Raw genomic sequence first — 25,578 nt, 5'->3', positions numbered from 1 at the left:
TACCGGTGCTCTAATGCAACATACCTTACAGAAAGGGCTATTGAAACACGGTGGTGTGTGCTTTTTTTTTTTCCCCCTCCTGTTTAAACAACATGAGTAGTATCTTGCCTCATTTAGGAAAACTAAAATGCATCATTACATAATGCAGACTACGGAACCTGAGAGACATGGTGATTGACCTACAATGGGAGCTCCCACTAAGATATTCTGGAAGTTAAATCTTACTACAGAATAACGTAGGTGACAGGACCATCACGTTCTTTCCTTAGGGAAGTGAGAAAAGAACATGAATGGGACAGACCTGAATTCTTCTCGTCTGGTTTACCAACTATTTGTTGTATTCTATCAATCTTGCAATTTTTTTTTAGGGTTACCAGTGTTTCTATGTTGAATATAAATAGTCCCAATGAATGACTGAATAGCATCAGCGATCTTAAATATTTCTCCTAGTATACTACTTCTCCATGGCACTTTTAGTATTATTGTATTATATGACTAGTTATTTATGAAATGTAATTGATGTATACCTTAATCTGAGAAACTCCTGTGGTATGAAACTTGGCTGGAGTTTGAAACAAAGTTACAAATCAAGCTGAAATAAATGTCAGAATGGTTCTTTGGATTTCATGTAAAATTTTAGGATGGCTTAACAAGTTAAAATCTTTCCCAGGGAGAAAATATTTAGCGTCTCTGAAAATGCTGACAACTGTTTTTTGATGGAGTGAGCTTGAAACATTTTTTGGGAACTGCTTGTGTAGAGGCCACAGAATGGATATGATTATAGACCAAAAATAGCTTTTATGCTGTCAGCTAATAACTACAAAAATAGCTGAAATTCTAGCACCAACATGATTTAACATCTGCCTTGGTCAGACTGATTGGAGAAGGAAGCAGAACATTCACCATTTTTAGTAGGAGCAGGTGCTTCTTGGGGGTATTTCAAGGGAAATACCCTAATTTAAATTTCAAAGTCATCGTCCCTGTTTGCTTGTATTCAGAAACAGAGATTAAACTGTTGGGAGGTTCCAGCACTCCAGTGTCCACTTCTCTAGTCAGTGGGAGTATTGTGGGGAAGGGGAAAAGAGTTTTAGAAAGGACCTACAAAAATTATCTAGAGGCTTAAATATCTGTGATATGAATAGTCTCCAGTCCGGTCTACTGAGCTTATTCACAAGTTTGAGAGGTGACCTGATTGATCAGTACCAGGCAACCAATGAAAATGTTTTTGAGTCTGTGACTTAACGAGACTTCAGGAGAAGAGAAGACATGTAGGTCAATTAGATGCTGAAACAAAAGCAGTCAGCTCTAACTATAGGTAGTAAGTAAAGCAAAATCCAGCTGGGAGTGCACCAAGAGCTGGTTTACTGTTGTGTGGAAAGGTGACAGAGATGTGCTTGTATTTCAGGCAGTCACTGAGCAGGAGGAAAGTCTCACAGCTCGTAAGAGGGGAGGATGATCCCTGTCATCAGTTCATGGCCATGTGTGTCATCAGTTCATGGCCATGTGCATCCTCTTGGACAGAAAACATCCCTTTCTGGAGCAGAAATCTGAGGCAATAGAAAGAGAGGCTATCATCAGTGAGATTATTGGGGGCATATACGTAGCTGAGTTTTTGTTATACTAGAGGGAAAAACTGCATAATAACTTGCCTACCAGAGGCTACAGTCATGAACGTTGGCATATAAGTAGGCCATCAGAAATTAGTGTTGAGAGGCTGATGGTTGTAGCCCATATGAGTACCAATGATGTAAGGAGAAGAGATAGTAAAGGCAAAATGTAACCTCTTTGGTTAAAAACCTGGACGTCTGCTGCTGTGATGTATCCTGAAATGCAAGCGGTAGTGCATGGAGGGGTAAGCTGTGAAAATGCAGCTTAACGAGGAAAACAATATAAGAAAGAGGAGTTTAGAGATATTTTTCTCTTTCTTATACATACAAAATACAGTTTGCTAAGAGTTACTTGGCAAGGAATAGAGAACAAAACAGAACATGACCATTATGCCGTTTTATTAATCCAGTATTTACTCATGAGCAAAAGGAAGGAGAATTAGGAAAAATTGTTCAGTTTCTTGTAACGTGAGAGCTAGAGGATATCATTTTAACTTGTAGTCTCATAATTTCCTAACAAAACAAAAGTAAGCATGTCTTCACATAACTTGTAGTTAAACTGTGCAAAACATGGCTCAAGGATATTTTAGATGCCAACGATTTATATGGGTTAGAAAAAGAAAAATTAAGGAAAGAAAAATCTATCAAGGGCTGTTAAAAAGTTTTTTTCTCTCTTGCTCTGGTAGCAGAGAGAGTATGCTGGGATGAAATAGCATTGTTACTTGCTTTCTGTTTTGTTGCTCTCTTTGTGTTGGTTATTGGCCAATTTTGAAACTGTATGGATGACCTGTGGTGTAACTTGGTATGATGGTTGTTATGTAATGCAGGCAGACACTTGCTTGTGGACAGAATATCTGATTCTGGGTGTGCTTTTCAGTTTGATAGACAGAAGTATAGCAAAGTCAAGTAGCTGGGCACTAGCATTAGCCCAATTCAGTCTTGAGAGGAGATAATTCATGGGAAATTGGAGTTTGGAACAGTTTAGTGGACGAGGTTGTTGACTTGCCATGGTTTGAAACTTTAAGGAAGGTCTAGAGAAACCTCTAGTGATTTATTGGTGCTTTGGAGAAAATTGTGGCCTGTATAGGAGACACAAAACTACTACGAAAGCCCCAAATTATTTGGTACCTTTTTCCCCTCCTCCCTAATAAAATGACTAACTTAAATCTTTTTTTTCAACAGGTAGTCCACCCCTTCTATGCATATTGGCAGAGTTTCTGTACTCAGAAAAACTTTGCTTGGAAAGAAGAGTATGACACACGGCAAGCATCAAACCGCTGGGAGAAAAGAGCTATGGAAAAAGAAAACAAGAAAACGAGAGAGAAAGCAAGGAAGGAGAGGAATGAACTAGTCCGTCAGCTAGTTGCTTTTATTCGTAAAAGGGATAAAAGAGTACAGGCTCATAGAAAACTTGTGGAAGAACAAAATGCAGAAAAAGCTAAGAAAGCAGAGGAGTTTCGGAGGCAGCAGAAACTCAAACAAGCCAAGTATGTACATGCAGAACAAATCTTTTACTTTAAGCTTGGAGAACAATCCATGATGATTATAATAGTTAGATTCTAATAGCAGCTGCACTTGCTTTTTTAATCATCTTGAAAATTGTTTTAACTTTGGTCTTAAGTCTGAGATTTTTGAAGCTGAGTGCATCTGCATTGTACTGATATCTAGAGGTACCTGAGATAACCAGGGTGTAGTTAAGTCTGTGCACTGCAGGTAACTGGTTGCAGTAGCACAGAATTCAGTGCGCCTTTACTTACCTGGGGAAGTAAGATTTAATCGTGGTCCTTATTGGTTCAAAACAAAAAATGGATGTTAGAGAACGAAGGGAAAAAAGAACAGTAACAGCCTGGGCTTAGGTGAGCTTAAGTGGCCTTGGAACCCTACCTGCTAAAAAGTGAAGTAGAAAAAATGAACTCAGTTTTGCTTTTTCTTATGATTGGGCAGAAGGGACCCTCTCATTTGACAAAATGTAGACTTTTGTGCTTTTATTCTTCATTCTCTTCCTCTGCTTAAATTTTGTGGAATTCTCCCAGTGTAGGCACAATTTGGTCTTCAAACGAGGAGAGCTTTGTGTCTGAAAATGGGAGGAAGGAGCTTAAATACTTTACTTGTTTTGCAGATGTACTTTTACTGCATCTTGCATTTAAAAAAAAATCTATTTTACTGAAGGGAATGAAGCAAAGAGGTATGCATTTACTGGCAAATGGCTTCATAATTCTGAGTCCAGGAGCTAGCTGGACTGAAATTCAGCTACCCAGTGCAGGGGCAACTTGGGTCACACGGCGTATGGAAAACTGAGCTGGTACATTCCCATAGCATAGAGTTGAGAGGTAATGTGCTTATGCTTTTATGTTGCTGTGCTGTTTATGATCTCGCTATAGGTAAATGAAGCTGTACTGCTTTTAGGACTGAGCTGATTTTCCTGCTATCGATTTGATATTTGTACCATGCTGCCTAGTATTTCCTGCCTGAAATTCAAGAAGGATCTAGCTACGTTAATACCTCCTCACTTGCAGTGTAGATGTGCCCATTGACATCACAAACTAACTGCTCGAATTTCCAAGCTCTACAAACAATTGTTTGTTCCATCATAACATGTTCAGGAATTTCCTCCTAAAACACCTGAAATGAACAAGTGACCTTTAAATAATACTATTTTTGTAATTCCCATCTCATAAACACAAACGTAGAAGTTACTGCATTATTCTACTTAAAGGCTTGCTGAACAGTATAAAGAGCAGAGCTGGATAACTATGTCAGATTTGGAGAGAGAATTGCAAGAGATGGAGGCACAATATGAAAAGGAATTTGGAGATGGATCAGATGACGAAGATGAGTTAGAAGAACGCGAGATAAAAGAAGGAATAGAAGGTATGTGTGAGACCAACAGTGAGTCGTGGCTAGAGTATCGGCTTACTACATTTAAAGCCTTGAGATCTAGATTCACAGTTCTAAACGTAGTGCCACTCTCCTGCCTTCAGTGGAGGTGTGCCCAGTTAGAGTACTGGCTCTTCTGGATACTTTCCGTTGCACATAAGACATCAAGATACAGCTGCTGATTTATGCTAATACATGGTTTGGTGAAATAATCTTGATCCAGTGCATGGTGGTAATACCAAAGAAGTCGAGTATCAACGTTGTGACTATTTACTGGGGCTTTAAGAACAGCTAACTTCAAAATCACTCATCTAACTTTCTCTCTCCAGTTCCCATCTCTTCAGACAAGTTGAGTGAGGAGGCTGAAGAAGCAGAATGTGTTGATGATCTCTACTGCCCTGCTTGTGACAAATTGTTAAAAACTGAGAAAGCGTAAGTTTTTTTTTAATTTGTTTTTGTTTTTTGCTTTTTTTTTTTTCCTGGAAATCTTGGGAAAGACCCTTTATCTTCACGTACGGTCAGTGTCTTCCAGTAGAGATGGCATCACTGTCAGGGCAGAATTTTCCGTGTTTGTACTGTTGGATAAAGGGTTTGTTATTAATTTATGTGTAAATATAACAATATTCTCTCAGAGCTACTTGCAGTAACTCCCTGGTGGTCTTCACAGCATGAAGAATCATGAAAAATCAAAGAAGCATCGAGAGATGGTAGCGCTGTTACGGCAGCAACTAGAGGAAGAAGAGGAAGAGTTTTCTGTATCTTTGGATGATGCAAATGGAATAAATACCAAAGAGGAGGAAGAAACAGAAGAGACACCCAAACACAAGTATTTTAAGCTGTTTTAACTTGCATAACATTATTGTGACCAATCACGTAATAAGTCTTGGAACCTCTCAGTGAGGGCTTCTAGTTGGATTTATACTTTTGTTGGAACTCATAATGTGCAATTTAAAATGTTTCTTTGTATTAGAGTTCCAGTGATATGCTGCTTCTAATATGGCTAGATTCAAATGCTGTAGGATAAGTCTCCTGTTTTTTTTTTTTTCCTGCTTTTTAAAGTACATATTAAGGAATATTAATGATGGTTGTTATTTTTCAGCCAGAGGAACTTGTTACAGAAAATGACTGTGATTGAAAATAGATTTGAAGAAAGCAAGTCATTTTCTAGTTGTGGCTACTTCCCCCTAATTTCGTGTTATAATGACTTGCAAAAATATAACTTGCCACCTCTTTAAAAAGTATACTTGTGTGTGTGTTTTTTTTTTTTTTTTTAAAAAAGGTAATCTTAAATTTTTATCTTCACAGGCTCTCCAAGAAGCAGAAAAAGAAACAGAAAACAATGACGGTATGGAGTCAGAAATTACGAAATTCAGGGAACTTTACAACTTGGTTTTGTCGTCTCCTAATTTCTCTTTTTGTGTCCTGAAAAGAGAATTTGAAATTCTACAGAACTTCTAGAAAGTGTTTAGATATTTTTAATTCATCCTTGACTGATGAATGATTTATTATATTATTATCATAATATTTTATGATAATAATCATAGACTTCATTTATGTTAGGATCTGTAGAAACAGAAAAATATGTGGTGCTGGCTCCAAAAAGCTTATGCACAAGGGAAAAGAGAACAGGTGGAAACAGGCAGATGGGGAGAATGCAAAGAATTGATCAGAAAGACAATCAGTGGTCTCAGTGCATGAGCAGCTTAACTGTTTGCTTTTCATTTTCTGTGTTATGGTTGCTTAACTTGGTATCATAATTTATTGTCTGTAAATCACTAACTTAAAAGGTAACATGTTGATACTGTGTAGTTGTTGGAACCAACACATCCATTCCACCCTACCACTTGAATTGTAAACAATGGTAATGCCAGTCTGTTGGGCTCCAGGATCTGAGTTTGTCTGTAATGCGACAGATCTGCGCTGACAGCAGCAGGGAGAGACTCAAGAACTGTGAGCTCTGTTTCAGGCTTTTGAGTGGCAGGAGTGCCACAGTGAGCAAACTGTTCTGCCTTGTTTCCTTAAGCTTGATCCTATTCAAATCCTCTTCCTTACTTATCACCCACTCCTGGTGTTGTTCCAGGGAACTCCCTTTACCATGTCTTGCATCCTCCATGCTTTCCCAAGGTCTCATGTCTTTCCCCAGCCTATACCGTCTAGTCTCCTATCCTGTGCTCTCTTTCTTTGTCCTCTCCTCCATCAGTATCTCTTGTCCTTGAGATACTCCTCCAAGACTTTCAAGCAAGCAAATTTTTCTTGCTTCCACTTTTCTTGGTTTTGCATAGTTGCTCTACCTGCTTGTTTCCATCCCGCCCGTCAGCTTCCTGTCCAACTCTTGTCCCCTCAGTTACAATCAGAAAGTCTTGTCCTTGCAGTATAGGTTGCGTGTGGGGGACTTGTCTCCCTGCCAACAGTTCTATTACGAGGTCTTCTGCAGCCCAGAACGTGGGTGGCATCTCACATAGCATGAGCTGGAACGTTTTTAGTGTGGAGAGACTCTTGTAGAAACTTAACTTCCATCCTCTACCAAGCTTCTACTGAGCACATGTCAACTCTAGTGTTTTGTTTTTCTCGAGGTTGGTAGCTTAGCCAAATTTTGCCAGACAGTTGTAACGCTGCAAAAGATACTAGAGGAGATACATGAAGATAGTGTTATGTCCATCTTGTTATCCTGCCTTTAGGAGCTGAGCTGTTTTGCTTCACACATGCCCGGGGGTTGACTTTTTGCCAAACTTCATGTCCTGAGGCTAACACTCACCATGCTTCAGCCCATGGGAAAGGTTACTGGTGTTTTTTAATACGGGGGAGGAAGAGGGAGAATACAGCATGTTTATGTCGCCTCAGTCAGCTGAGTTATTTTGGCTTCAGTGTCGTAATGCAGATGTGCAGCACAGAAAACTGTAGTCCAAACGACTAACGTTTGGCAAAGTTATAATCAAAACCATTATTTTATAATGTGAAATGGTAGCCAGAACAGTATGAGCCCAGCGTATAATTAAAAGCTACTGTCACTGTCCTCTTCCATAGTCCTAGAGGCTACATGTTAATGGTGTTTCTATACTGATTCTTCCCTTCATCACAGGTGCCCGCACCTTTCAAACGAAGATAATTGAGGTGTCAGTGAAAACACAGCATAAAATTACAGGGTTGATTGATAGCTTTGTGTGTGGTTTTTCCCCCACCTCCTCCTGGGTGAAGTAAATGACTATTATAAACATAATTGCTGATTATCTTAGAGCAGTTAATTTACATTTCTTCTGTTTGGACAGACTTACGAGGACTCTCTTGACAAAAGTGCTGATGAAGAAGCAGCTGAACAAAAGGAGGCGCCCAGTGCAGACAAGGACAACGGCTCAGCAGAGGAGCTAGTAAATGATGGCCAAAGACAAGCTGTATCAGAGGAAACAAGTGCTACAGAGGATGTCAGCCAAGTGAACGAAGCAAAGAGTGAAGTGAAAAGGTAATTCCCTTTGCACTGGCTTGTAATATAACAGTGACTATGTGATTCCATGCCTTGTTTGATACTGTCACACAAGTCTAAGTTTTCTCAACAGAGTGAACTGGAGGCTATTCCGTTAAATCAATAGAGTTGAATAAATATAGTACTAAACAAGGAATGTTAGAGCCTAATTTGCAAATGTCTTGTGAATACCAGTTGCTGCCACATCATTTACTAGTAGTTGATTCATCATCTAGCTAAATCCTGCAATCCACAATTGATAGTCTAAATGAAATTGCTCTGGTTTTGGTGGAAACACTTATGACCTGTTATGTGAAGGAAGGTGGGGGGAAGAAGCAGAGACACTGACTGAAAGCAATCAAAAGCTCTTAAAATATTATCTTGAACGTTCCTGTGCTACACTGATCTTGGTTTCTCTTTGTGTGTCAGCAGTACTAAGCCTAAAGGGAAAAAAGCCAAGGATGCAAAAAAGTCTGCTAAGGCATCTTCAGAGCACCCAACAATGGTATGTCAAATTACTTAAAATCACCGGTTTCTAAATAGCGTAACATTAAAATCAGAGTTGTTGGTCTGATCACCCTCAGTCCATAAATTCTGTTTAAGGTTTTTGGTTTATTTTTTTAATAATAGTTTTAAACAGGTACATTAGAATTTAGGAGACCGGAACATTAGCTTGCATCTTTTCAGGGAAAAGTAGCAGTGCTCTCACTACTGAAATGCAGTCCTAGTGTTCTGCCTCCATGAGTCTCACCAAGGCAGTTCAAAACAATTAAATTAAACACACTGAAGACAGAGCTGTTGTCATCAAGCAGGTGACAGGCAGTACCATTTTGAATCTCTTCCAATATCGATACTTCCTCAAAGGAGCAAAACCCGGTAATACTACAACTAAGACATATTTAATTCGGTAAATCTCACAGCCCAAAGAAGTATGAAGAAATATAGTCTTTAGTCAGGTAAGATCTGAACTATTCTTTATCTTAAAAGGAGTTAGATTTGCAAGGCTTCTGTCTTTGTTCTTGGATCTACTTGGCACTCCTTAATGTTTTAAGAAGTCATATTTGTGGATTGTTAGTTTTTTGTTTTTTATGTGTTAATCAGTAATCTGATATCCATTATAGAAACAGGCAAGAAAATGTGAATACTAAGCTGTTTAAGAGAAGCTGCATACCACAAACTGGTGTATTTATTAGATAGCCTATACTAATGTGAAGCTTTTTTTTTTTTTTTCCCCATCCTTGTAGAGTGAAGTTCCCATCCATTGTGTAACCTGCAACTGTGCGTTTCCATCTCGGAATAAACTATTTGAACACCTAAAAGCCACAGGTCATGCAAAAGCAACACAAGCACCAGCTGTAAACGGAGCCGTACCCACCAGAAACAAAAAAGAAAAACGTAAAAACAGATAGAACTTTGTGTTACAGTGACAGTCTTCAGAATTGGATGTGAAAACTCTCTCAGAATTGAAAGGTGTGGATTTCCTGTATTCAGAGTTAAACGGAGAAGGCTACTTCTAATTTTGGGGAAAAAAAGAAGATGCAACAAAAGGAACATTATATTGTGAAGCAACCCGTGCTTTCTTTTGTTTGTACTAGCCTTTCTTCAATGGCTGAATTTGATCTACCATCCCAGCAGCTTTCAAGTTGTGGTGGTGACAGAGGAAACGGGTAAACCCAAAGGCAGTCACCTTGCATGGATACAGTACCCAGTCAGAGGAAATAAATTATTTTAACACTTATGTTGCTTTTTTTTAAACTGATTTTAAGTTAAAGGATGGACTGTACTGCTTTGATCATATACAAACAAGAAAAGGAAAAAAGGGCTTTTCTACTATCTACAAGCACATCACCTTTCAAATTACTTAGAGAGAAATACTAGCACGATGATAAGGTTGGTTAATCATATTTTTGACGTTCTCCACTGATTTTCTACGAGCACCTGCAGAGAGTTGGGAAAAAAAAAATCCTATGGAGGAACATTACTAGACTAAGTGAAGGGGGGAAAAATGAATGACAACTGAAATTCAATGCAATTATTCACAAGTGATTTGCATGCATGAAGAACATCCCTAGGAACATATATTCATAATGCCCAACTCTGAAATAGGTCTTCATCACTTGAGGAGGAAAAAAAAATGGTGGGAGGTAATAGGTACAAGCTGGCTACTTGTGTTCTTGTCTTCTAATTTTGTAATGAAGAACAAAAACAGAGGTACAATTTTAGTTCTGCTTAAGTGTACAGTCCATTTGATCATAAATGCTGCATACACCTTTAAAAAAAAAAGTGGAAATGGAATTAAAACCAGCTGATTTTGGAATTACAAAATGATTTCACAAAGCGCTCATCAATGCAGTAATAGAAAGCAGCAACATCAATGCAGTAATAGAAAGCAGCACTCAGCTAGGACAGGGGATGTGGTACTTGTGTTAGGAACTCCCTAGAGTAAAACTTTGTAGACCCAACCATCTTAATCTTTTAAGTTCCTCTTAAGTTCCAGCTCATTACACAAAATGGCAGAAACTCCTCTGCAAAGTTAACGTGGTAATTTTATTGGGTTAGGAAATGATTCAGACTTTACAATTGGAATCAAAGTAAAATGACATATGTGCAGTTAACACTTTTTTTTTTTTGGGTTGGAGCCTGAAGGAGGTAATGAACCAAAACTTTTTTTAAACAAATATGATTATGTAAGATAGAAATACATGGCATCAGCCATGCTTTATGCCTTGTTAAATGGCTGTACTATGTAATCCCAAAGCAGCTATCTAGTTGGGTATGAGGAAAAGAAAACCACTTTTTGGGGAGGATATTGATAAGGATTAGTGCCCCATGTTAGAAGTAATTACAGAAATTAGAAACTTTTCCATTTATGTGCATACAGACTTTTTGCTCTAATTACAGTGTATCCTTGCAGTAAGGGTAAACAAATTTAATGTTGTTTGTTTGAAAGCTGCAGTTATGTTCTGCTCAGGGTGATTCACATCCTGGGATTGGTTACTCTTATATAAATGGAGTCTCACATCATGGGGCAAAGGGGATGATTTGCTCTGCAGTATTATCTCTTGGCATTGATTAGTACTTTTTTTTCTTATTTAAGGAAGTAAAAAGACATACTTGTCTGTTTCACAAATGTTTGTACTTTAATCTACACAATTGGAAATGCTTGCTGTTGAGGTCTGTTAAAACTATTTACTATATGCTACTGTAGTCCAAAGAAAGTTTATTAACTAAGGATAGTTTTGCTTTTTCTGTCACTCTGCTTTCTAAAAATTATTGTTGCCTATAAACTTAAGAGATAAATTACACAGTAGTTGTGTCAGTGCTAAAGTCCTAGTGGAGACAGAATCCTATCCTTTATTTTAACAGCCATGTGTGTTTCAGCCAGTTTTGACATGAGTTTTGTAGATGGTACCAGAGTAAGTAGAAGACATCAAGTTAATACAATTCAGTGGGTTTTTTTAATACCAACACTAGAAAAGGTATGTAACTAATACAAAACACTACTGCAGAACACTACTGAACCACATGTTTACAAAACACTTTCTTTCTAGACTGTTGTGTAAAAATGGTCATCTTATACTGAACAAGTATTTCATCTCCAGCCTATGATTTTTCTTGTCCGTTGTAGTTTAATTATAGAATTAGCGCAGAGACTAGATGGCAGATATCAGGGGTTCAATGAGCATCTTGTGTGCAAGGAACCAAATCCAGTCTATTTTTCAGCTGTTCTTTCCATGTGTCTCTCTAATGCAGTACGAAATACTTCCACAGCAAAGTCTGCATCCTTTTTAGTAATGCACATAGGAGGTTTAATTCTAAATGTCTGAGGAGAGAAGGGAGGGGGAAGAAACTCTTAGAATTGTATGGAAAGAATACAGGTTCTAGCAGCCCACTTAGGTCAGCACTCACCTTCTGCCAAAAAAAATCTTAACCAAAAGTGGGAGAAATAATAAATAGGAGAACTGCACAGCTGGGACCAAGGCATCTGATTGATTAATGCACCCTGAAGTGGGGCAATTTTGGACTTCGTTACATCAAACTCCCCGCTCTACTTCTGTGACAGAGTAACTGCTTCCATAAGAGACCTGACAAGATGAGATGATGTGTGTTCAGGTCTGTTGTTCCAGATAGAGCTGGTATAAAACCTTAGGTGGATTTGTACCAAGAAAGAGCTGAGACATAGCAAAACTGCCAGAAAGGAAACTTTGTCTATAGGGAAAAGTATTCTCTGCTGAGAGTGGCGACCTCTTGCGTTGTGCTGATTTGCTGTCAGGTAATTTGCTATTGTTTTATAGCCTTTAATTCTTAGAGAATGTATTACTGAAAGTGAGTATTTAGTGATTGTTTCATGAGGGTAATACAGTTTGAATGCCTGTTGATCAGGAGTGAAGTACATGCAGATTAACATGGCAAGAACTTAAATTCTCAAATCCACATGTTTAGTCAGTAGCTTCCAAAAGTATTGAACCTCTATAAGACTATTAAATGCTTAGTTTAAGTTTCTCTGTCATCAGGCCTTTATGCCTGTATGGACCAGTATGGACTGGTCTTTCCCACTCACAGCCCCAACTAAAGCTGACAGACCTAGATCAATAGCATTCTTAGGAGACAGAATCAGATTTTACTACACTCTAAGCTGCGGGCTGTAACCTGTGTTTTGGTCCACGGTTCGTGGAACAACTGATGAGGTGACAGATGCACACTGGCTGCTTCCCTTTAGCCATCCCACATCTATCTCATATACAAGTTCCTTCCTCTAAGTCAGAGGGTTTAATTGACCTGATCATCCTTAAGGCAGTTCTCTGTTACTAGTTTAAGTGTTTTAAGAAGCTCCTGACACAGTGTCCTGGTACAGCGTGGTATATCTTAGAATGGATTGCCCATGGCAATTTCTTCACGTTTTTGTGCTGCATTGCTGAACTTGCTAGTAAGAGCTCTTTCCCTATTGCTATCCAGGCAGGATGTTACCAGCTGTCCTGAATGAAAGAACTGACAAGAATAAACTTGTTTCTCGTGCCATCGAGTCAAGTGATAACCTGAAAACTAGCAAACAGCTAACAAACCTGAACATTGCTTGTTTCCTCTAACACATAATACGTTATAGTACAATGCTTTTCTTAGGGGAATTGACCCTCTAAAAGTACATTGCAAACTTTGAGCTAGTTCAGCGTAATTGTGAGAAAAAAACAAATAGCTCCTGCCTGATTTGTAAAATAGAAAAATTAAGCTGAGTTAGCTCTTTGGACTATACACATTTTCTAATTTACTTATTAAACTAAAGTTAATTTAGTTTAAGTGAAGTAGGATGCAAACCAGAAGTTCAGTACCTGACGATGGAGTCCTCCTCTGCCAATCAGTACCCCCATGTCTTTACAGTCCTCCCAGATCTGACTGATTTCTTCATCTGGAAGAGGGTGGCAACTTTCCTGTGAAAAGTGAACACTAAATTTCATTTAGCTATTCAAAATTAATTTATGAAAGAGGCGTATATTCTACTGCCTCCAATAAATTCCACCCCCATCTCTGGCTGGGAACATTAGCTGCACAATTTAGCTGCACAATTTAGCTGCTTTTTAGGCTGAGCTTATGCAATTTAAGTATACAAGTCACTGCCTAACCAAAGCTTGTGAAATATTTAAGCTGTTCGAATGTTCTAGCCAATTTTTAGCCAGAACAGCGTTGCTCTTACTCCATTTTTTTTTTAAAAGAGAATGTCCTCCTACTACCATAATCATTCTGTTTCAGCTGAAATAAAACTTTCAGGGGCACTGTAAATTCAAAGGAATAAAGTAAATCACCAACCTTATTTGTCACCATTTCTATCCCAATCATAAGTCCCTTGCCACGGACATCTCCAACAATTTCGAACTTATCCCGTAGTTTTGCGAGCTCTAGTAGCATGTACGTTCCCACCTCCTCACTGTTTTTTTGTAGACCATCTTCCTCAATAGCCTGATTAAAATGATGCAAAACAACAACATTGCAGGAAAAGCTTCAGATGCATCTGGTCAATCTCCAGGAAGACAGATGTCACATCATGTTCATCTCACTTCCTCTTGCAGACTATGCTCCTTCACTACTATAGTACTGACATTTTTTCCTCCCTTCTACCCCACTAATAGCATCAGATTACAACTGACAAATGAACACAATATTTTGACCCTGCTGTGTCCCTTTTCACATTTTACTAATTATTTCATAATCGTATTCCACTAATTAATTCATGCTCATATATTCATGGTCATGCATATAATGTATTTTCAGTATCTCACCAGGAATATTTTAATTCTTTCTCCAATGTCAAACATGAGAAGAATATAATTTGACAAGGCATACCTCTGTATACTAGAACACCTTTCTGGGAAAAAAATTGAGTGTTTTAGGTTCATCAAAGCTATGCTCTTTTAAATGCAGTCTTACTTCTTTCTTACTCTGCTCCCTTTACCACAACTCCCAGCACTGAACGTGCACCACACATTTTATGAACTGATAATCCGTATTAAGAAAATTCACATGATCAAACAAAAATTGCTATTACAATATTTAAAGCTGGTGTTTTTCCCTTTTTTTCTTCAGATTTATTCTTTCTGACTCAAAAAACTTCCTCAGATCTATATCACATCCAGGCTCAAAGTTATTTCAGAGCCAAACAAAAACAAAATATTGGTTTTGACTTTCTTACTTGTAAACCGGCTTTTCAAAATGTTTTAATTTGTATCATCAACAATCTACATTTTATGAAACAGCTATGTGAAAAATCTGCCAAGAAAGTAACATGAGCATAAACTTACAGTGTGCTATAATGAAGCTTGAGCGTCAAGGAAGGATGGTCTGTGCACGACCAAGACAAATTAAATAGGGACCTACTGCCCATTGACTGATTTTGTATCAGACGATATGTTGCAAATTTTCCTGCCTCTTTTTCATGAGGGATTTTTTTTTTCAAAAGGGATTCTGACCTTAAACATCTTTAACTATCCAGCTATTAAGCCTCGTTATGCACAAGGTAGAAACTATGGAGTTAAAATAGCTGTGTTACGTGTGCATGCTGGCGAATAAGTTTAGCTTAGCTGAGGATTTGCATAGTCCTAGGAAAGAGTCACTTATGGATGCTGCTTCTGAAAAAGTGCTTTCCTTCATTTTTATAAACAAAGTAAAGAACATAAGGGGAAAAAAGGAAAGATGATTCTGATAATGTAATTATGTAGGACCCTTATTCTTGCTAAAGGTATGAAACTTTTACAATGCAACAAATCAGCAGTTACTGTTTTCCTACACACAGGGCACACTGATCATGTAAAAATAATACATATATAAATGTTCAGACATTTTATACAGTTATTTACAAAATTGCCCATGTCTAACTTTATAATAAGAACAAATTTCAACATTTTTTCATCTGTTGTTACTAGAAAAAGCTTGGAATGGATACATTCATAACATTCTCCCTACATCGAGAACTGCAGCTCCAGCTACACAGGCCACAGGGTTTCCTCCAAACGTGTTAAAGTGAAGAGTCTGAGCCAAGGAACTTGCAATCTCTAAAAGAAAAAGAACATTTTGATTTCTTCTTACAGTTGCCTTCGTAACAGTACTTAACTTCTAAAATAATGCTTACTTAACTTCTAAAATAATGCTGTGTTTCACCCTGATTCTACTGGAGATAAAAAGATAGGAAGATTTTAATTTTTCTGCAACAAGTCGGAGCATATTATGACTATGTTCCAAAGTCTATAAAGTCTAGAAATTGCTAAAGGTAGAATTTTTAAAAAGCACTACACTTCTAACAGATCTAGTCAGTTGTCTTTTAAACCTACATCTACACATTTTCTTGCACACTAGATTCAGTGAATCATTCGTATGAATCAAGCAGTTGGCCAACACACTGCTTTATATACACACAGTGCTTTAATGAGAAAAATAGCAAATTCATGGAGAATTTCCAGGGTCTGCTACCCAGCCTACCAGTGTCTCACAAGATCATCTGTGCTGCAGTTACACAGCTAACCCTCTTTAAATAAAACTTTACATGGCTGTAACACAGCAACTGATAAATCAAGTACTACGGGTACCCAATTCTTTTATCTCAAAAGATAGTTTGAGATCAAGACTATTAGTAAAGCTCAGCTGTTGGAACAAGTGCCTCTCCAGTGATTACTGCATAGTTAGTGTACTTTGTATCGGCTTTGTTTTAGACCTTAGTAGAACCGAAGGCTTATACCTTTTGTTGTAACAACAGCTCCCATTGGAAAACCATTACCAATTCCTTTTGCCATAGTAACGATGTCAGGGACTACGTCATGTGTTTGAAATCCCCAGAAATGGCTGCCGGTTCGACCGAATCCTGTCTGTACCTTTCAAGGGAAGCAGCCAGAAACGTCCCCATTACCTTCTCGCATTTTACAATATGGGTTCTCTTTCTTGCCTTTTTGATGTTACTGATTTGCATAAACTGCAGCTATAATATCTGGAGTCATATATAGAGTCAACTATTATAGTAGGATCTTTATTCAAATGGCTTTACACAATAATTTGTAATTTGGTTTTCCTTTTTTTTTTTTCCCCTTCCATACAAAAGAGCTAACATCTCACCATGTCTTAGGCATGGCCCAAAGAAGTGGGGGAGGAGGGCAAAAGGGGGCTCCTACCGGGCCAACCCTGTCTCACGAAGCCCTGAAAAATCGTTCCTCATTCAGAGCTAACGCAAACCACTGCTTATAAGCAGGGTAAAAGAGTCATGAGAATAACTGCTACTGTGACAATACTCGTGTCACAGCTGGTATTTATTAGCTGCATATTTGTGCAAATTTATTACTTCCAAAAGTTAAGAAAGGGCAGCTACTAACCTTAGCTGTTTCTAAAATCAGAATACCACAGAGCAGAATAGAGGCAGTAAGCACCAGGGGGCAGCTATGCTTGGAAAGTTGCACAATGTTAACCTTAGGCAATGAAACGGAAAGAAACTATTTGTATAGTGTTTCATTTAGATTATTTCCAGTCTTGGATTCTTTTAAAAAGACTTCCAGAGGTACCTCAAACTAGAGCTTTGCTAAAACAAACAAACAAACAAACAAACAAACTCACTTCATCTGCAATACAAACGCCTCCTCTTTCCCGTACTAGCTGATAAGCTTCCTTTAAGAAACTTTTTGGGTACTGAACAGTTCCATTAACACCCTGCCGAAACAAAAACACAATGTGTTCATGGACAGACAAAGAAACGGGTTTTACTGCGTGGCTGTCCTACAATAAAAAAATACCAACAGCCCTCAGGTAATAGCAAGACTGTAGTCTCACAAGTTTCTGGCTTCGCAGTGAAGTTGCTTCAAAAAGTTCCTGCTCAGGTCACTCATTCCCATCCCACAGGGCAGTCTGCTCTTCCATTACTTGTGTTGGTACAAATGTTTGTGAGGCCACACTGTAAACTGGATCACTGGAAGGCAGACTGGATTAAAGATAAACTGCCAAAACAAGTACCTTGAAAAGCTTCACACTGAGAAATCCAGAAACTATGTTTGATGACAAAGTTAACCAGAGAAATCAAGTCCATTCTTTGGTAATTTGGTTTAAAACACTGTGTCCTCAGTTTCTGTCCACCTTGCCAGTTTTCTTTTGAATCAGAAATTCCACTCCACACCTGGACTGCGATGACTTCTTGCAGTGAAGTATGTAAAGGTTTAAAAGACAACAGCAATGACAGAGAACAGTTCCAAGCTCCACTCTTCTCTGAGGTCATGGTTCTCAGATTTTTTCACACTCATGGGATATATTCTCTATACTTTCCTGCTATTTAAGAACCAAATACACAGCGGTTCTGACACTTAGGTGAAGTGCCAAGAGGAACGAATTCTGGGGCCATGACTTGCTGGAGAGCTGCTAAAAACACAGTGGAGAATGTGGCTGGGAAGAAGTGGAAGGGGACCGAGATAAAGTTCACAGAAATAATAAATAGAAAAGCAATATTAAACTAGAACGTAACTATTAGAATCTAAACAGTAGTATAAACGTTATCTTGGTTTCATGTGTCATACTTACTGTTTAAATACAGAAAATTTTAAAAATGAGTACATTTAAACATTATTCTCTGTTTAACGTAACTTAATGAACAAAATTCCTGCTCCATTGAAATCGGTGGCAAAAGTTCAAATTCTAATAGAGTGCACCCATTCCTTCAAGTATTTAAGGTGTTTAAGACCTAAAACCAGTAGGAGTCTATACATTTAGGATGTAGCTAAAGAGCCTACTATTTAATTTGTGCTATGAAAATTGAGAAATGGCAAACCACCTACTTGAATCGGTTCAGCGATAAATCCAGCTATTGTTTTTGGCACACAGGTATTCAGAGTATCTTTGAATTGTTCAATGTACTGGTCTTTTGCCTGACACACACCTGTTTATATGGAAAACAGTTTAAAAGAGTTTACCTGAAGTGACACAAAAGTAGTTTCAAAACATGAAATTGCACATCTAATCTACAGTGTTCCTAATGGAATTAACGGGAGTACTTTCACAGAAGACTGAAAACTTTCTGCTTCTCAGGAAACATCTTTGACAGTAAATCATTTGTGTGTGTGTGTGTGTTTTTTTTTTTTAATATTCCAGATCAACAGGAAAAAGTATTTACAATGCAAGCATCATCTAACTATACAGTACATATCACCTTTCAAAAACACAAAAAGGCTAAACATTAGAGGAGAGATTCCCTATTTTCTCTTAAGCCATTTACGCTCTAAGGAATGCCAGTTCCAAAACAGCAAGGCAAAGCTGCCAGACAACAGGATGTTACCCATTACACAGGTCAATAAATTACAGATTAGTGAAAGTGCTTGTGAATTATCTACATCAGAAGAAAGAGCAAGCAAACAGTTTCTCATGGGTTAATAAACATCAGACTAAGACATAACAAATTGTCAGGTTAGTGTGAATACAAAGATTCTGGAGAATGCAGCTGCACTTCAGTTTGCACTGTAACAAAAAACACAGCAACATCCTCCCATTCACTGAAAAGGTGGGGAAAAAAAAAAAAACTAAGAAGAAAGCATTTTGTTAAACATGTGAAGTAAAATATTAGAGTGCCTGCTGAAACAGTGAACAAAATTAATTGCTGTTTACAGGAGAGCAGAAGAGTAATTTCATTTCCAAACAAAAGCTGGAGAACTATCAAAACTTCAGTAGCAGCAGAAATTACCAGTCAACATTTCTCTTCTTCCAGATGTGTTAAATTTTGAGTTCCACAGCTTTGTGAATATCAGAACTCATCATGACACGCGCTGGAGACCAAGGCTGGGATTTTTCAGGAGAAACCTGAGTACAAAGCGTCCCCTCCCTATTTTTCAGGAGGATATGGGTACCCGAGATTCTCTGCAATATTTTCCTCAGCTGTCTGCAAATCCTAACCGAGAGAGCCTACTGATGAATGTTTATCTTGACTGAGAAGTTAAGTAAATATGCCCTGTGTACTCATTTTGGTTTCCACAGACCCATACTATCTTCTAATCTAAAAAACAAATACTTTATGTCATTGACCAACCTTCAGAACAGCTGCATTTTCGAATGGTTTGCACTGGAGAATCTCTACAACGGCTGCCTCCCCATGGACCACGAAAAACATCTGGCAACATTGTCTGTCAAGCATAAGAGAAATAGCTACAGATTTGATGACATCATCTGTCTAAGAGATGTGTTGATCGTACCTAGGGATGACTCTAATGAAGAAAGCTATAACAGTCTACTAGAGTCAAAGGGTTGACTTAGTTCAAGTGACTTGTCTGAAAAACATTTGTGAAATAATACCAGACTTCCCCTAAGATAAGAACCCTGATGGAAGGCAGAAGAGAGGCAGAAGTGGTGGAGGGGGAGAAATTCCCTGTTTTGACCATTCCAGCAGTAGTCACTCAAACGATGACTTCCTTTGTTTTGTTCTTTGTTAGTCAGCAATTACAGTTACCTAAGAGTAACGGCAACGTGTTTTGCAGTTGCCAGTATAGCGTCAATAATCCAGAGTATGATAAAAACCCCAAAATACAGAGAGACAGGCAGATCTAGTAAAGTAATAATGGGCTGGAAACCACAAACTCCTGCCTTCTAATCCTGACTGCTGATGAAACACTACATGACTTTAAGCAGGTTGGGAGCCTGCAACAGAGGAGCCCTCCAAGAGCCTGTGCTGTGGCTGAGCTATCACCAGCACGGTTCAGCGGTGCCAGTGCCAGCCTCTAGCCCACACAAAGCCACTCCTTGCTTCTCAAGGGCACAGAGATAACTTATTGCTATTCATCCCCTATGGACCTTTTCCACAGATATATCTCCTGTCTTGCTGACAGGAAGGACATACGGTATTTTTTCTCTTCATTCTGAGGATGATCTACTGCAGACCAGCAGAAAGCAGATTTGCCAAAACAAGTTTCAGAGAAGGAGCTCTGAGCCATACAGAGGCTTCCAAGCAAGCACCAAGCCAGAGTGAAGTGCTGTAGACCATGACTGCTCATGTTATACTTTCCCCAACTCTAAATTAGCATTAACTCTAAACTAGCACAAGGAGAGGGCAAGGAGAGTCCAGCTCTTGTTTTGCTTACCCACCAGAAATGGCTACACTGCAGTTCAGTTAATAAAGCCCTTTAAGGATAGAAACTTTCTAATGGCTGAAATATTCAAATAAACTGTTAGTTACTCAGATTGTTAAGAAAAAAGATCTCACTGCTGAGGAGCCAAAGCCATTGGCAACGCCATGCTTATAAGGACCAAGAGATGTCACTCCCAGCGTGTAAGGGCTGCCTCCGTGGTATCCTCCTCTGTGCAAACAGACAAAGCACAAGAACAGCACTCATTTCTAAGAGGAGACTGTAGCAGTATTAGTTCTGACAGGGCCTGCTTCTGAGTTACAAATCACTGAGAAAAGTATATACTACTGCCTTCAAAACAAGATTCCTACTGCCATTTTTTGCTCTGATTTTGGAAGATCTGTGATTATCCATCTGTGACATGTTTCCTGCAACTGCAGATGTTACAATAGTGAGCTGACATTCACAAGGGGACAAGAAACAGCCCCGAATCAACAGCAATTCAGACAGGTTTTGTGCAAACCTCTCATGAATTTCTGCGGTAGCACCTGAGCCCTACAGAATAAACATCTCTGTTCCTTGCACCTTGGGAGCTTCAGCTCTCTCAAACAGATGTTGCCAACCATTAAACTACACGGTGGTTTGCTGCTAGTTTTATACATAAATCAGAAGTCACTAATGGGAATACACAAGTTAGGTGGATTCACTTTTTTTTTGCTGAACAGAATGGCAGAAAAATTGCCATTTTCCCTAGAAGCTAACACTTTATAACATCTTTTATTCTAGTTTCTGAGGCCTTGGGTGCACAGTAAAGAAAAGAATTGCTTATGCTGGTGTTTACGTAGTCCCCACCCTTGCACCACTTCTGTAATTGAGATAGAATAGCTTTCTGTGCAGCTGTACAGTGAACTACATCAGGGATCTGGCAAATAAATAAAAAAAAAAAGCCAGCAAAACAAACAAGAACAAAATGTCCCCAGTCCTTCCACTAGGTCAGTTTTTAGCCTGATCAGGTCCCCACTCTGGATCACGGTGCAGCTGTTCCAGCTGTACCCTTGCACCCCTGCAAAGGGGGGCACTGCAGGGCGGGATGAACAGAGGCAGGTAGTGGCTGCTAAGGCCTGCACTGCCGCTGAACGAAGTAACACCCCGAACAAAAAGATTAGATCCTTTTTTTAAATAAGGAAAGCAGAAATCACAGGTTGTGTTTTGACTAGTCCTAGCTTACTGTATCAAATCTTCAACTCCCAATACTCTTCAGGTTTTACTCTTCTTTGTCTGATAAATTAATTTGAAAGTTTCCTCAGTAGATTTGGAGTTAAAGAGTTCTGCGTTATTTCATGTCTTTTGCATATAGAGAGTGATCACACACAGTGAGTTTCATAAAAATCATATGACCATTACCTGAAACAGATGATGTCAAAGTTATGAGTATATATCCTTGCCAGGAACATCGCCAGATCATTGGCTTCTGACCCACTGTTGGTCAGGTAAACCACCTACAGAGAAATGCTTGTGATCAGTATAGCCAGCAACAACCACCTGCTTATTTGGGATCAGACCGTGTCACCTTATCAACATTATGAGCAATATCCTATCACTGCCACAAAGTGCCTTCACTGCAATAAACCTCACGTTTACATCACAGGTGTACAGACAAGGGTTAAGATCAAGATGATGTTCTACTCGTGCACAGTGCAGAAAAAGCTTCAAGAGTTAGTCTTCAGCTTTTCTATCCCGTATCTAAGATGAAACGGTGATTTAGTGAAAAATGAAATTGTTTGGGTCAAACTGGGCGTGACTGACTGAACAGAAACTACCTTCGCACAGGTAAAAATGGCTGTAAAATATCTCTGTAGGTTAGTTACAAAGAGTGGAGCACAGGGACACATCACCGAAGAAGAAGATTTAAGCAGTGTTTGCTTACGGGGAGCCAAAGAGAACTAAGGGGATATCCCAAATATAATATCTGAGATTTGAAACCACCTGAATTCTAATGACTGTCAATGCTTTTAAACTTCCTTTTCAGAAGTGACTGAGATTCTCTACTAGTTAAACTATGCAGACACTTTATGTTTTTGTCTTACTCTCCTTCCTTTCTTAAGTTTGTGAAAGCTTCGCAGTCTTCTGTTAACCTCGTTTCATTTTATAATGCGTTTCTTTTACCTGAAAACAAATATAATATTTTTCTTACCCTGTTTCTGGGCATAGGAAACATGCTGGTTATGTGTATTTAAGTGTCAGTGAAGTTCACTACATAAAGTACTGTCAAATACTTTTCCCTGTTAATTTACCTGAGATCAGGTAAATGTATGGCTAATGTCTCACTGGAGTTCCTTTACTAATTTTTGAGTCGGCAGTGTCCCTTCACAATGACAACTGAAGAGACGGCAGAGACAGAACAGGAGTTTGGGATTTTATCCTTGTGTACATCGAGGTTCAAAGAAAAGGCCTCGAGGGTTACAATGTTTTCTCTTTATTTGACAGTCTGTAGTCCTGATGCAGGTTTTCTCTCCCAGTTACTGTAGCTCTACGTAAGTACTTTGATCTAATAAATACCCCACTGCCACCATGTCAGAAGTGAAGTACCTTCAGTGGATCTGGGAGAAGTGAAGTTAGCTTCTCGGCATATTCCTGGATTGATGGGTGCATGTAGATATTAGTGGTATGCCAAAGACGAGCAAGTTGTTTCTGGGTAGCCACAGTTACCTTCCTGCACGTACCACAAGACAGTGATTTAATCCAACGCACGTGTGCACACAGTGCACACAAACCTATCTCTATTATTAACTCTTAAAATTCAGACACTGTTCCATTTGCCAGATGGATGAACATATAGACAGAATGAAAGAATTCTTCAAAATATGGTGGGAATTGCTCCCAGTATGAGCGATACATGAGAGCCCAGTGAGCTGAATTCTGTCTTCGGGCTCACACAGCCACAAATTAACACAGAACAAAACCAATGTGAGCCTCTGTTTCTGTATTTGATAGTGTAAATCAAACAACAGCATACTTACGGGTGACAATGACCAACACTGATGGTAACGATTCCAGCAAAGAGGTCAAGATATCTTCGTCCTTCATAATCAAACAACCACTGCATATATCCTTGGTGCAGCAACAACGGCTTCTTGTAATATGTTAGCAGGGAAGGAAAGACGTTTCGTTCACGGATCTTCAGCATATGCTCATATGTGTAGGACTGAGCGGAATAAAGAAGTCAGTAGGCATTTATGCTTTCTAAAGATTCAGACTAAAAATTCACGCATCACGCAGTTGTGGGCACTGGTTGTTCACAGAGAGACTAACATAAATTCTGGCATGCAGAGGGCTCTACAAACATCTGCACTTATCTTTTCCTTAAAGTCTTTCAAATCAACAATTTATCCTTAATGTTATATGTGTGAATCTATAGGTTATATCATGGTTGCAAGATTGTTTTTCCCAAACAAGCAAATTGCTTAAGTCATAAAGGATGCACAGACTATTTACAGCAAACGAGCCCATCATTCAGATCTCTTGGCGCAGTCTTTACTTCAATTCAGTGCAGTAGGTATGACTTACTTGGTATTTTTCCGGTACAAAGTCACAGGGAGGCATTTTTGCTTGTACGGAGACAGAGCTTTTCCATTTCCGCAGGCCAAAGGCAACTACAAAATAGTTAAGATAATTACCAGACATGTATCAAAGTGCACATCTGAAACAGTTTCTCAGTAAGCTTGGTAACACAGAGCAGAAGCAATAGTCTAGGCACACGCTTTTCGTCCGAGAGATTCCCTTTAGGAAAAAACATATTTGAGCACTGCATCTTTGTAAAGGTAAAATATCCACTGAGTGAGAAAAAAAAGCGCGAGTTTCACTTTTATCCTCTAAAACTTAAGTTTTCAAACTGCCCCGGCCACTTTTATTTCGATGGAAACAGAGTGCGAAAATCAGCTTCTGACGTGAACTCTTATCAGGGAGCAAGCGGCGAGAGCAGAGATGCTCGCGCGGGGGCAGGAGCCCGGCGCCTGGGCTGCCGGCAGCCCGGGCAGCGCCCTCACGGACGGGCCAGGCCGCAGTCCCGACCGACCGGAGGCGGGCGGCAGAGCGGGGGCTGGCGCCAGGGCAGGCGAGTCCGGCCCAGGGTCCGGCCAGGAGCAGCAGCGGCTGGGGACGAGGCTACAGCACAGGTCCAAGGTCCGCTCAGGGGTCGGGCGCGAGGACGGGACTGGAGGCAGGGCTGCGCCGAGGGCTCGGGGCTGAGCCGAAACGGGGCTCCCGGGCGGCAGCCCCCGGTCAGGGCCCCGGTCTCTGCTTTCCTTCTCCGCGTCCCGCAAACCTCAAGCCAGCCCCTCTTTCCTTTAACTGGCAACACGGTCAGGGAGACACCCAAAAGCGGTACCGCGTAAATCCGCACCCCTGACACCAACAGCTCAGACCTGCGCGCCGATTTTTCAGTACCGAGCCTTTTAATCGTCTTTTTAATAACCGTAGGTTTTTAAAAGATTTCTTTAGACCCCGTAGAATGGAAAAGGAAGAAAAACGAAGCTTCCTGAAATAAACCACGACATACTGTTACTTCCCCTACTGTCGCTTCGGTCGGGCACTAAGCAATTAATTCTCCATAAGATTCCCGACTCAAAAAAAAAACCTAATTAAAAAACGGGAGCTGGAGAAGCTCCGTCCTGGGATCCCTCTCCAAGGCAGCGAGGGCTGCGCTAGAGCAGCGCCGCGGCTCAGGGCTCCCCCCGCCGCCCGCCGGCCCCGGCCAGGACCCCCCGGCAGCCCCCGCCCGTCCCGCCGCCCCCGCTCCTCACCGCGGCCGAGCGGCCGGCTGCGCCCGCACAGCAGCGCCCCGAGCCCCCCCGCCATGTCCGGCGGCCGGCGGCGCTGGGCTGTGGCTGGCCGAGAGGGAGGGAGGCTGGATGGCCGAGCTCAGAGGGTTGTGGTCAGCAGTGCGGAGTCTAGTGGGAGACCTGTGGCTAGTGGTGTCCCCCAGGGGTCAGTCCTGGGTCCAGTCTTGTTCAATGTATTCATCAATGACCTGGAGGAAGGGACAGAGTGCACCCTCAGAAAGTTTGCTGATGATACT

General features: G+C 39.9%; 2 protein-coding genes across 4 annotated transcripts in view; one reads left to right on the top strand and one right to left on the bottom strand.

Annotated features, from left to right (window-relative positions):
• Window positions 1-11,244, top strand: part of LOC104147823 (dnaJ homolog subfamily C member 21) — a 14,579-nt gene extending 3,335 nt beyond the window's left edge. Inside the window, exons 5-12 of one of the 2 annotated variants that reach the window (XM_068924699.1) lie at window positions 2,790-3,094; window positions 4,324-4,478; window positions 4,814-4,916; window positions 5,152-5,310; window positions 5,790-5,829; window positions 7,751-7,941; window positions 8,371-8,446; window positions 9,186-11,244. In XM_068924699.1, coding sequence (XP_068780800.1) covers window positions 2,790-3,094; window positions 4,324-4,478; window positions 4,814-4,916; window positions 5,152-5,310; window positions 5,790-5,829; window positions 7,751-7,941; window positions 8,371-8,446; window positions 9,186-9,350 — 1,194 coding nt within the window. In that variant the 3' untranslated portion in view covers window positions 9,351-11,244. The remainder of the gene's footprint in view (window positions 1-2,789; window positions 3,095-4,323; window positions 4,479-4,813; window positions 4,917-5,151; window positions 5,311-5,789; window positions 5,830-7,750; window positions 7,942-8,370; window positions 8,447-9,185) is intronic. The other variant, XM_068924700.1, reaches the window with a different exon arrangement.
• LOC104147780 (alanine--glyoxylate aminotransferase 2, mitochondrial) lies at window positions 10,468-25,578 on the bottom strand. Of its 2 annotated transcripts, XM_068924701.1 has the most exons (15): window positions 25,304-25,578; window positions 24,069-24,154; window positions 23,522-23,706; window positions 23,091-23,214; window positions 21,906-22,000; window positions 20,639-20,732; window positions 19,472-19,565; window positions 18,231-18,331; window positions 17,026-17,118; window positions 16,788-16,880; window positions 16,163-16,295; window positions 15,394-15,482; window positions 13,744-13,893; window positions 13,269-13,367; window positions 10,468-11,764 (listed from the first exon to the last, which is right to left on the bottom strand). In XM_068924701.1, the coding sequence occupies exons 1-15, from the start codon at window positions 25,356-25,358 to the stop codon at window positions 11,654-11,656; spliced, it is 1,602 nt and encodes a 533-aa protein (XP_068780802.1). In that variant the 5' UTR covers window positions 25,359-25,578; the 3' UTR covers window positions 10,468-11,653. The 2 variants fall into 2 exon arrangements, with proteins under 2 accessions (XP_068780802.1, XP_068780803.1); XM_068924702.1 differs by lacking the exon at window positions 16,788-16,880.

The sequence above is a fragment of the Struthio camelus genome, chromosome W (genome assembly GCF_040807025.1).
Source record: "Struthio camelus isolate bStrCam1 chromosome W, bStrCam1.hap1, whole genome shotgun sequence".
Lineage (NCBI taxonomy): Eukaryota > Metazoa > Chordata > Aves > Struthioniformes > Struthionidae > Struthio > Struthio camelus.
This window is presented reverse-complemented; position numbering and strand designations above follow the sequence as displayed.

Bases quoted from the DNA above. Each gene is read 5' to 3' on its own strand.
- LOC104147780 (XM_068924701.1), bottom strand. From the start codon at position 25,358: ATGGCGGGGGGGCTCGGGGCGCTGCTGTGCGGGCGCAGCCGGCCGCTC. The intron at 22,001-23,090 runs GTACTTCACTTC...ATTTCTCTGTAG, and splicing joins TTCTCCCAGATCCACTGAAG to GTGGTTTACCTGACCAACAG. The intron at 13,368-13,743 runs GTTGGTGATTTA...CACTTTTCACAG, and splicing joins TAGAAATGGTGACAAATAAG to GAAAGTTGCCACCCTCTTCC.